This window comes from Nannobrachium achirus (assembly GCF_963921795.1).
Source record: "Nannobrachium achirus genome assembly, chromosome: 11".
NCBI lineage: Eukaryota > Metazoa > Chordata > Actinopteri > Myctophiformes > Myctophidae > Nannobrachium > Nannobrachium achirus.
In genome coordinates, this window is record NC_137820.1 from 59,363,289 (window position 1) to 59,376,407 (window position 13,119).

The following is a 13,119-nucleotide window of genomic DNA, read 5'->3' on the forward strand; positions in this document are numbered from 1 at the left end:
ACGCACCAGATAGCTCCCATTAAACTGGATTTTATCAGTGCTGTTTCGAGCAACACAGGCTCTTCCTCAGACCTCTTAATGATTATCATAAAGAAAAAGTATGTCCACATCTAGCCACAACCCACACAGTCAACAAGAACGTAGATGGGATAGTTTGAATGAATGGACTTCCTATGAATGGGCTGTTTGTTAGTGGCACATAATGTAAAATACTGGAAGAACACATGTGCCTGTTCATCTATATATCCATTATATGGTTTACATGCATGTTTGTCTGTGTTACTTAGCTTAGTGTCGGTAGCAATTAGTCTGTTACCACCATGCCACAAAGGCCACAATGCATGCTTGTTTTCTGCTTAGCACTCCGTTTAGAAGAGAGACTCAGTGTATTGAAACCGATCCCTGATAGATCTTCCCTGTTTTGGCTTTTTTTCCCCCCACCCCGCTTGTACAGTCTGCCAGATTGCCATCGTACCACTTCCCTCAGACAATCAAGGGGTTTATAACCCTATTGAGAGATTGGAAAGACCTTCGGCCAGCCAGCCAGACAGAGAAACAGTGCAGTGAGGCTGTGTTTGTCCCCACCCTGTGACTGTTCTCCGGTGCTCCCCTCTCCCTGCACCCCAGTCCCTACCAGTCCTCACCCCAAAAGTGGCCAAGTTTGTTTCTTGCCAGGCCTGCCATTTGTAACTGGGAACATACCCTTAATTGACTTTGATGGTTCAGTCAATGTTAAATTGAACATTGGCCCGGCCCAGTTGGTTTTCTCCCAGTAGCAACTTGCAAAGATGCACAGAAAACGAAAGGGTGTAATTAGGCATCACATGAGGATAAAGAATAATGTTGGCATTATGTTGGCTAAATAAAATCCATATTTTGGGAGCATTCTTTTGTCACATTCTAAATCTCTCCTCAGCACAGGTACTGTATAGTTTGCAAATAATAATAATTTGTGTGCACACGTATGCATTTGGAGGGAGAGCTGAAGTGCATGTCTTTGCCTTTGTGTCTGTGTCTCTGACTGTGTATGCATTTGTTTGTTGCATGTTTGTGTCAGCATCTCAGAGAATGTTGGCACCCTGAAAGGTTGGATCTAGGACAAGTTGAAGAATAGGTCTGAATGTCATAGCTGTGTGTGCATTTGCTTTCTTGCTGTCTGTGTGTTTCTCTCTGTGTACGTCTGTATGTGGCCTCTTTTCTGTCTGCCTGTTTGTGAGTGTGTGGGTGTGTTTGTGTGTTTTTGGGACTGGCCAAAATAACCAGCTGTAAGGATCTGGGCTGAGCTGTAGTGCTGCCACACATCACCACTGCCACTACTACTATCACAGTGCAAGGCAGTCAGCTGGCACTATCCATGGATGCTATTGGCTCCATTCCCCTGGTGCTTGGTTGGGGTAGATGTTGGCACTGTCATTCTTTAGTCTATCGTCTTATTAGTCTTTCTCACGCCCCCCGCCCCCCTTTTTCTCTTTCTCTCTGCGAGACATGAACACTCTCTCTACCAGGCACGTGAATGCATAGACATCAAAGAGGGCTTGAGCCCCTTGCCCTTTTATCCATCTGTAAAAAGTGCCCTCTCCAGACCATGAATGCAGTTTTTACTATGTTGAAATAAATGCGAATGCCCTCTTTCCATGCCTTACCGGAAGGCAACATTCAAGACAATTGCCTTGTCCAAACTCTCCCGAACTTGAATACAGCATCTTATGTTGAAAGAATTGCCCTCTCTGTGTAGAAATCCATGCCTTCACGCCACATCTCCAGTACCATAGTTTAGTGTGGAATGAAGCACCGAAAATAGCCGACCTCCAAGCTCACAACGCGTCACAGCACGACGCGTTGTGAGCTTGGAGGTCGGCTATTTTCGATATTTCCACCAAAAGGCCCTTTTTAAAATGTCAGCCCCTGCCTCTCTAACATTCTCTGCTCTCTACAATCAAAAGAGAGTGTACAAACCTACCTGCAGTTACTTGCGCCAGCAGAGCGTGCAAGTACTGTGTGCCGGTGCTCTCTGTATCCGGCTGTCTGTATCTGACTGACAGTACAAAGGCAGAGCCTATAGCCAATGAGGGAGCAGCGTTCTCGGTGACGTCACCACCACCAACAAGTGGGACCTGATGATATAAATAACAAGACGCAGGTTGGCACCTTGACAGAGTGCAGTCTAGTTTAGAGTTGTGGAGAATGAGAAGGTGTTGACTGTTTTACTGAACCTGCCTGACTCAGCATTTCACGGAAAGGAACTGCTCAGCTGAATGCTTGGCGAGGCAAGTCACATCCGAAACGAGGTCCACCTGAGGACACACGCACGCACGCACGCACGCACGCACGCACGCACGCACGCACGCACGCACGCACGCACGCACGCACACACACACACACACACACACACACACACACACACACACACACACACACACACACACACACCTGTGAAAACCACCACAGTGCCCCTCTTCTGACTTTCCTCTTCTATATAGTATCACATGCAAATTATCCGTTACATAGCAGGTATATGTTGATGTTTTTAACTGATTTATAGTTATTTTCAGTAACTGTGGTTGAAATCAATCACTGTTTTTTTTTTCCACAAAATGTACCGATGTCGATCAGTTATTGGGATATACACAATCTCTGGAGACAGAGTCAATGAAGGAAGAGAGACAGACCGAGTGGGCGTCGCCCTTACTTTGATGATGTGGTTCCCAGATTGGGATATACATGACGGCGTACAATTTTTGTATTTATATTAAAGATTAGTTTTTGGGGCTTTTTATGCCTTTATTCGATAAGACAGTAGACTGACAGGAAATGGGGAGAGAGACGGGGAGTGACATGCGGAAAAGGTCATCCGGACCGGGAATCGAACCAGGGACGCCACCAGGTTACACAAAGCCCATGTGGTATGCGCCTGCCCCACAGCTTACTATTTTGACACTTAACTCTTATTGTGCCGATCCCGAACTAGTTCGGCTTTATTTGGACCTTATTAACGTTCGGGGTGCCGATCCCGAACTAGTTCGGCTTTATTTGGACCTTATTAACGTTCGGGGTGCCGATCCCAAACTAGTTCGGCTTTTAAAAAAAAACACGGCCCGCGAGAGCGTCGCGCCGCCGATATTTCCCATCCACGTCAATGCAATCCAGGATCTTTAGAGCTCATTTTCTCTGTTCCATGCATATCCATGAGGTGTGCAAGGTTTAATCACGGCTAAATCGCAGAAAATAGGGCTTCTAAAATGCTTGGTAGCCAATAGCTAACTTCAAGCTAACTCCATCCTGTTCCTGTTCATGCACAAAGGAAAGTGTTCAGGCGCGTCATGGCTGCGTACGGCTTGTGCATATACAGCGTATGTCTATGGTGGATTCTATGGCCATTGGGCGCCCTCTAGTGGTGATTCTGGGCACTGAAAGAGTTAAGCTGATCGCTGTGCTGAAAACGTACGCTGGAACGATTAGTCCAATTTATGCTTAGTTACTTGCATACCAGTGTTGCATCCAAATATAGACAAATATTCTGTACTGTAAGCGCACAACGTGTCGCTCTGTGACACTGTGAGGGGGATTTCCACATGGATGAACATCACCTTTGATTGATTGATTGAAGACTTTATTAGAAGTTTGCATAGGAAAAGGTACAGTTTCATGACGGTACAGTTCACTGGTACAAGGTCAAACTGGTACAAGGTCAAACAGCTTGAGTGCAACAGCTTGAGTGCCACCAACCTCTAACCTCTTCTCACGCTTTCCTTGGCCCTTCTCCTCCTCCAGGTGAGCTGACGCCACATCTGGGACGTCCCCTGATCGGGGTGTTCCTGCAGGGGACCAGGGACAGCGACCAGACGGTTCGAGCCAGCTGTCTGTCCAACCTGGGAGAGCTGTGTCAGAGGCTGGACTATGCCCTGGGACCTCTAGCTCAGGAGGTGAGGATCACAGTACTGTTATTACTGGTTTACCCAATTACAACAAACACAGTTATATAGTGTTTAAGTAGTTACGGTTTAGGGGTTGTCATTATGGGTCTCACGATTTTTCAGAATGTGTGTGTGTGTGTGTGTGTGTGTGTGTGTGTGTACTCGTTTTTGTGACATACTTAGGACCAGAGGTCCTCACAAGCATAGTAGAATTGGAAAAAATAGACAAAGTGAGGATATTTGCCGGTCCTCACAAAGTTTAGGGTTACTGTTAGGGGTTAGGGATAGAGGTTAGGGTAAGGCCACAGGAAATGAATGGAAGTCTATGTAATGTCCTCAGTATGTCACAAAAACGAGATTGTGTGTGTGTGCGAGAGAGAGAGTGTATACAGTACAGTAAGTAAGTGTATATATACTGTATATGCATGCGCTGGGAAAGCAGGACAATTGGCCAGGGCGCCAAGTCCCTAGGAGCGCGCACGAACGCACACGTTAACACGCGCACACACACACACACACACACACACACACACACACACACACACACACACACTTTAGTGTACAGAGAGGGGTGGCTATATTTTTCTTACTGTATATGTCCTCCCACCTTAGTTGGTCTTAGTTGGGAGAATGTGTGTATGTGAGGGAGGGAGGGAGAAGGAAAGATTAATGTGCATGTATTTGTGTGAGTGCAGATATTCGGGCTGCTTCAGTGGTCAGAGGTTTAAATAAAGATGGTGTGTGTGTGTGTGTGCGTGTGTGTGCGTGTGCGTGCGCGTGTGTGTGTGTGTGTTCGGCTCGGCTCGTGCGCTGAAGCTTGGTGTCATGAATAAGCAGCACTGTCAGTCTGTTGAACAGAATGCTTATTCATGAAGCTGCCCTGTGTAACAGCCACTCACCCTGACCATGTATCAGTGTGTGCGTGTGTGAGAGAAAGCGAGCGGTCAAGGGAACATGTTTGTTTAGATATCGATACCTCAATCGATCCAGTACGGTGGTACAGTAGGACTGACCTCAGCATACTATCACTCACGTTTCTCTCTCTCTCTCTCCCCCTTGTTGCATGTCTGTGCATGTGGCACGTGCATGTGCAAGCTGCGCTTTGCCTCCAGGTTCTTGATAACACAAATTGTATTTTAGAACTCTGTTACCCCATATTTTTACTTTTTTATTTTGATATTGTTGCCTATCAGTCCATTTCGACAATTATCTGAGTGAATATTTTGACTCATCTGTATGGTAGAGGCAAAGCAGTGGATCTCAACCTTTTCAGACCGCGAACCCCAAAATAATCATATTTTAACTGGGGACCCCCCCACCCTGCACAAGCACTGGGAATTGTAGGAGTTTGTAGGAGGCTTTACATTTAGTTTGACTCAATCTATACCATTGTGAAAATAGCCGATCTACATGCTCAGAACGCCTCGTGAGCATGTAGATCGGCTATTTTCACAATTTATGCCTCTAATATTTGACAATTTGGTTAATGTTTGACCAACCGTACTGAAAGGGTATTTAACCCATTTAGGCCTAACCAGTTGGGCCCAAATCAGAAATTAGCCTACAAAAACAAATATGTTGATACATACTGTACATGTACTGTAAGCCCCTCCCATACACTAAAATGTGTACCCGGCCTGAATGGGTTAAAGTCCTTAAATTGTCACTTTAGAAATGTGCAGATACCCTGCATACACTTATACTGTACATTGGTCTGCTTACTGTTGAGTGATAAAATAATGTTAACATTTAGCTAAACATCTGGGGACCCCCCAAAATAATTTGCAACGTCTCCCCTGCCCAAGCGGGCTTGCCATCTTAACTCAGTGGTAGAAATGTTGTCTCCCATGTCTCCATTTAGCTGTAGGTTCCATATCCAGCTCAGGCTTTCAGATAAAGGATAAAGGTCACTGATGATGACCCGGCTGAGCCACCCCTGCACCTGACATCACAAACTGTGAGCCCAGAATAGGGAGGCTAGGGTTCATGCGGTTGATCTGGTTGAGTTGGTCTGATCTGAAGAAGAACATGTTTGTCTTCCTCAGCTGAGCTGCTGTCTGACTGCGCTGATCAAGACGGAGAAGGAAGCCGAGGTGAGGAGAGCTGCCGTCCACGTTATCACCATGCTCCTCCGAGGTCTCAGCGACAAAACCACCCAGGTACACACACACACACACACACACACACACACACACACACACGCGCGCACACACACAATTCTACTATTCACTCTTCTTGTGAGCAGTAGCGCTTTCGAGGCCGGACGTGACCGGACGCCATGTGGCCAATATATTTCCCACATGCATGCACGCGCACGGACGGCACGGAACAGTGCTTGCGCTTTGCATGCTAGAATGCGTCCCCAATCCCCATAGATTTGAGTGATGACGCACCATATAACCTATCTAATGAAATGGCTATTTGCATAACACGTTTACTAGGTTTACCAGTGAGTAGGGTGCAGTCACAAGCCCAGGCTACTCTATGTACAGTATATGGATACTTACTTTAACACCAAGGTTTTCAGTAGTGACTGCGTGTAAATGTGTGTGAGTGATCCTCATACATGGCTCCATTATGTGGTATGTAGGCTGTTTGAGATTTGTTTAAAGCAAACTTTGTTTCTCTACTGTAGCGCTTTATTTTCCAATTGAATTAAATGAAACTAGAAAGTAAAATCCTAAGTAACAATGCAAATATAATTAAGACTGCTCATTAGATCTGCTGACATCCGTTCTTTCTAAATAGCCTCTAGAGGCGCGTGCGCGCGCATGCATGTGACGTCAATAAATGACTGTCCGCCCTGAAAAGAAAATCCCAAAGCACCACTGCTTGTGAGGACATCTACATTTTATGATTTCTTTGTTTCATTTGTAACCCTAACCACGAAGTCTACAAGCTCACAACATGCATATCACAAGTCACAACGTGACGCATTGTGGGCTTTTACATCTGAAAGTAATTGAGGATAAATCAGGTATCACTCCCACCCTTACCTGTTCTGAATCTTTTCTCAGTTGTAAGCCTAACTTTAAATGTATATTGAATTATAAAAGAGCTTGTGAGGAGCAGGAAAAGTGTCCTCACAATGTCAGTTTATCAAATTCTGCTACACTTGTATTTATTTTTAGCTTTATAGATTTTGATATTTTATGACAAAGACAGTATTTGAGTGGACATTTGGCCCTCACAAACACATGTGCACACTCACACAGTATACTAGTAAGAAGCTTCAGGATGTGAGGTCATGCAAGGTCATGCCATGGCCATCTGGCCAGTGATGTATATCGGACCAGTTACCCATATATGGAGACCCCCGGTACCCATCCGTGTACTCTATATGGAGATATGCTGTGAGAGCCCAAACATGCTTACTCAGTTATTCGTTATGTGAAAGTCCTATGATGTCTATGACATCTGACATCATACCCTTTTATGCCCATACATGGAAATCCCTGTCTGTACTCTGTAATACCAGACACACAGATATGGGCTAGGCCATATATGGTTTCTGTTAGTGTGGTATGTGGCCAATGTGGCCTCCATATATGGGAAATATGAAGTCCTGTTAAATATGGGCTTAATATTGATGACATCAGGGAATAAATGGGAATAATGGGCATAAAAGGGATTCTCTTAGTGTGACATCACAGTGAAGCCAGAGCGTGATGTCAGAGCAGCAAACCCATTCTGTTAACACTTATGTTGCTATGATTTTTGGAGCTGTGTGAAGCACAGGCTCCCTATACGTGGCCGTGTGGGTCTGTCTGTCTGTGTGTCTGTCTGTCTGTCTGTGTGTGTGTCTGTATGTAGCCTGAACTTCCTAAACTTCGGCACGCCACTAGTCCCACAGTTTTGCCACCACACACTCGCGCCATATGTCAAATCGAACGGCTTACTCGGGAATCGTGGGCTATTACTTTTCTAAGAGAAAGGTTCTATAGTTTAATTGATATTAATTTATTAGTGAATTAATTTTCCCCATTGACTTATAATGGGAATCGCAAAAACTCACATTCAATTATTTGTCTCTCGCAAACCATAGGGGCTAGAGTTTCAAGACTTGGAGAGGAGGTTCATAATGATTTCAAGGATTAAATAAAAAATAATTGTGTCATTTGGCCGCATGGTGGCGCCATAACACCCCACTTTACGTTTTGGCCTGTAACTCTTGAACCGTAGGTCGGAAAATTAAAAATATTTTTTCCCTGGATTCCTTGGGTCATGACGCTTCTCCCCATATAGGCCACGCCCATTTGCGCCATGATAGATTTTCCGCCATCTTGAATTTTCTCCAAAACACACTTTTTGCTCCTTTTCCTACATATTTTCTTCAAATGTCACAAAAATCGGTACACATGATCCACACACACACACACACACACACACACACACACACACACACACACACACACACACACACACAGCTCCACTTCACACGGGTGTGATTTTTTCTCTTCAATGTCCCGCAATGCCATGGTTTCCATAGACTTCCATGTAATTTATAGTGCACGGATCGTGCACGCCCATGCCTAGATGATGCACCACGTGTGTGCACACTGTTCACAGCTTTCAAACAAAAAAATCCGCTTGGAAATCCGTTCAGGCATTCATGATTTATCAGCCATTATGTTTTCTTCAGATGTAAACAAACATGGCTGCCATGTTTGAAAGAATGGGTTGGTATGGGGGTTAAACATGCGATCGCGATCATGCCTAATACATTTTTGGAGGTTTTCAAAAACGGCCCAAACTCGGGGAAACTCGGGGTTGGCACAGGGGTAGTACCTTTTCAAACTCGGGAAACTCGGGGTTGGCACCAAATAGGTTAAGAGTGGTTCCCCTGACATCACAGTGACATCAGAGCATGATGTCAGAGCGGCAAACCCATAGACCGTAAAAATGTGTACAGTACAGTACACGTCCGTCCGGACAGACGGACGGACGTATACAGGCAAGCTGTGCCGGTTCTGATAGTAAACTGCGACCTACGCTCACAATAAATATTATGTAACTTTCTATTTTAAATGTAATGGTTTATATCTACAGTGCTTGCTGGTAATTTTCCCTTGGACCATGTTGGGTTAGGTTGAAGGTTCAGTGGGTTTTTAAGTGACACAGTATGATTCACAGCCTCACCATTCTGGAGATATTTGCCTTCTTTTCCAACATAACAAAGCTCTGACCTACGCTCCTATGTAACCCTGAATGTTAAATAACTGCCAGTGTCTGCCACTGCCAACGTCAGTCCAGCAACTGTTGTCGGAATTTTCCACCAGGAGAGAGAGCTCTAATCTTTTGTTTAAATTACAGGTATTTAAAGAATACATATCGATGGCCAAAACGCAAAGCCTCCTGCAAATTTCATGATTTTTGGATTTCACTTGAAATGAGGACAGGCAACAGGCAATGCTGCACATGGTCAGTCTGTCTGCAAGATCGTTCTGCCCCTCATTTTGCCAAAAATGTCATGTGACTAGAAATAGTAGATAGGTTTTAATGTTGAACACACATTTTCTTTTTAATTTTCCCAACAAAGTGAATTTTTCAGATAGGAGGTTTTGCGTTTTGTCCATCTATATATAGTACATGACTGTATAAATTGTTTGTACTTATCTGGACCTTTTGGAAGAAAGTGTTAAATTAGTGCTGAAAATTGTCTTGATGATTTACAACATCACTTATTGTGATGAACTACAAAGTTGGAAATCAACCTTTTTCATTTCAAGGACCCCCTGTTTGATATTCATTAGGCCAGTGGTTCTCAAAGTGGATTTCAGTGACTCTCTAGGTTCCTTTATGAGGGTCTAAATTGACCCTTACATGTATGTAACTTTGACAGTGTACAAATGGAACCAAGTGGACCCTGGCCTAACGCGTACATTTGAATACCACTGCATTAGGCCACAGCCCACATTTGATACGATTTTTCATGTCTGGGACCACAATCTAAGAGAATGTGCATATCAATCATTTAGCTGGGGACACCCTGGAGTGAGTGTCGTGCTTAAACATATCTGTGTGTTGTATCAACAAAGACACAAGGCCAAAAGTTCAGCGGGGTGTGCGAGGACATTCCGTCGTAACCGTGGTTTCAGAATGTCGAGGCCCTCCGAAGGCAAGACGGAAAGCAACGTCAAATACAATTCAGCTGAGCTCTTTCTTCAAATGTAGAAATGGCCCCACACCCCTCGCCGTTGTCTTTCTGTTACGCTCTTAATGTAGAAACCAGGTGGTCTCAAATAAATACAAGTTTGTAAGTATTTAGGGCAGTAGGGTCTGTTTTTAACGTTAAGAGGCTGTTGTTACACATGTACACATGTCCTGTAATCTAGTCCCTGGTTCCCTTTGGTCATTATCGCCCAGATAATAGACTTCACTGGCTGCTTCTCACTGAGCACAGGAAAGAAGGTCACCCCAAACACTGTGTTTTAGTTAGACACAAAACCATGTTCTCTCTGGGTGTCTCGCACGCCTCATGTCACTTTAACCGTTACGTTAGCGGTGGAAAGTCTGTGCTCATTGTTGGCATCTGGATTCCAGTGTTGTTTTTAGATAGTCCTGTAGAGAGCCGAGGCCAAGACAACCATTGGCTCGCACTTATCAGACCCCGGAAAGTGGTGGCTCCATTCTAGGATTACTGGCTTGATCATCCAGGATCAAATTAAAATTGGTAATAAAAGTTGATAATAAACATTTCGAAAATAATATAAATACTTTATGAAAAAAACAATTTCCTTACAACAGGGGTTTTCAAAGTGGGTGACGGGGCACCCTGGGGTGCCGTGACGGCGGTCCAGGGGTGCCGCGAGATCATTTGATAATATTTGGAATTTATTTGGACACTTGGAAAAATATTTAGTATCATTTTAAACTTGAAGTACAAAGTTATTTTCAATCAGTTCTAACCAAAATGGCTAATATATCAACGTTTTCCTCGCAACATAATCACTAAAATATGGTCACTGTCGGGCAGAAACCTTGTATCTCCAAGTTTCAAATGTGTATGTCTTTTGGTAAAGCAAAGCCCTGCTTCATCATACAAGACTGTCGCACAAAACTATAGTGAAAACAGCCGATCTACAAGCACACAACGCCTCGCGATGCGAGGCATTGTGTGCTGGTAGATCTGCTGTTTTCACTAGTTTAGTGCATTTTATAGATGATAAATACAAAACAAACGGTTTTGGACATACAAGGTTTCCACCCAACAACGACGATATGCTATAAATATAAGTTGGGAGTGAAAATTATAATGTAGGGGTGCCTCGGATTAAAACAAATATTTATGGGGTGCCCTGAGACAAAAAAGTTTGGGACCCCTGCCCTACAATACGACTAAACTGCTGATGGGGGGAAATTGAAACACAACATCACTCATATTTGGTGACCCATTTCTGTTTCCTGACTGAGACTTAAGTGTGACATGGCTGTTCAGTTCACTAGCCAGTGGTGTCATAATGAGTTGACCAGTGGCTTACACAGTCCAGGGCCTGTCATTAGACTAACAGCTGGACAGGTGTGCCGCCACACCAGCTGCAAATATCTAATGACACTCACTGGGACATGAGAACAGACACGCTCGGCTGGGGAGACGAGGCCCCTAGCCTAGCCTAGGCTGTGAACAGACCACGTTGAAACTTGGAACAAAGTGCAGTTGAGTGGGCCTAAGTTGCAATGAGGAGTAATGAGGAGTTACACAGCTAATTTATACGTTGTCGCCCAACCGTGTCACAAATTCGTGGCTTAAAGCAGATGGAGAACAGGTTTTCACAGTCTCAGACCAGAAAATAACTACAGGGCTAAACCATAAGGACTCGGTCTCATATACTAGCAAGAATTATATCGAAGGGATTCAAGCTAGTATATCTCCAATTTCTTTCAGTCTTGAGCGCAATTTCACGTTCCCCTAATTTCACTCCCTTTGGTGTTTCCATGTAGAACTTGATGTGTTTACGTATATGATGGTGGACGGTGGAGTAACACTTTTAGACCTCTGCAACCGCACTGTTATTTCACCACTTTGTCTAGTCATTAAGATGTTAGATCAGGGGTCAGGCCAAGGACCCCTTAGTTGAGAGAGAGATGAAGCAGGGACCCCCACAACCTTTTCGTAGATTCCATAAAGTTTAATCGTTTGACAGCACAATCGTCAGTGTATTTTGGATTCATGTCAATTTGTGTTTTCAGATATTTAACCACTTGAACTGTCAATACTTAATAAACTTGACCTTTCACTCTGTACTTGGTCTGCTCTTTTTTCCCCTCTACACCAAAGCTCTTTGCCAAAAATAGCCAATCTACAAGCTTTTGAGCTTGTAGATCTGCTATTTTTGGCTAAAGTTCTCAGAATATGGACGTTAGGGTTCAAGTGGTTAATATAAAAAAGGATAAAAAAATGTTTCTATCACACACAGATTTGGAGGACCCCCTGTTGAAGACCCCTGTGTCATAAACTATTGTGTGTACTAATTACACGCCGGTCTTTTTCCTTCAGGTTCTTAGTGATGTTCTGTTGGACCTCTACCGAGCGCTGAAGTGGGTGGTGCGGTCGGACCGCGATGACGTCACAGTGCTCCACGCTCAGCTGGCATTGGAGGAGCTTGATGATGTCATGAAGAAGTTCATCTTCCCCCAGCAGAAGTTGGAGAAGAAAATAGTGGTTCTGCCGTAGAGAACAAATGGAGCATCGCAGTAGTTCAGGCAGGCACAGAAGTTGAGCTGGTCTCATGGTCACACACACACTCTCATACAACCACGTTCCTAAAGGTTCAACTACATGGTCTATTTAAACAGACCGTCAATCACTCTCACATGCTCAGATGACTGCTCATCAGTGAACAAACTCCCTCCACCTCCACAGCCTCCTCCGGTAGTAACATTTAGGTCTTCTATAACCCCTTTTACACTGACATGGCCCAACACCACCCCACTCCACACCGCCCACTTGTGATAGGTTTTCCACTACAAGGACCTGGGTAGAGTGGTGTGAAAGTGGTACTAAACGTGGTACTAAAAAGTATCCAAATGTAGATATTTTGTATGTGGTGCGGTGTAGTGTTGTGTAGTGGTGCTAAATCTGCAGTCGAAAATGGGCTTACTGTACGTATGTCAGCCTGCCATTCAATGCAGGATTGTATTGTACCATGTTCTCTTAATATCTGAGAATCTTTAGATTCTGCACTGTGAGCGGTTCATGTCTATT

The 13,119-nt window shown here is 44.3% G+C and overlaps 1 protein-coding gene across 1 annotated transcript in view; it reads left to right on the top strand.

Annotated features, from left to right (window-relative positions):
- Window positions 1-12,781, top strand: part of tango6 (transport and golgi organization 6 homolog) — a 38,397-nt gene extending 25,616 nt beyond the window's left edge. Inside the window, exons 16-18 of the mRNA XM_080736501.1 lie at window positions 3,772-3,923; window positions 5,960-6,073; window positions 12,412-12,781. Of these exons, the coding sequence (XP_080592627.1) occupies window positions 3,772-3,923; window positions 5,960-6,073; window positions 12,412-12,588 (443 nt within the window). The 3' untranslated portion in view covers window positions 12,589-12,781. The remainder of the gene's footprint in view (window positions 1-3,771; window positions 3,924-5,959; window positions 6,074-12,411) is intronic.
- Window positions 12,782-13,119: the final 338 nt, after the last annotated feature.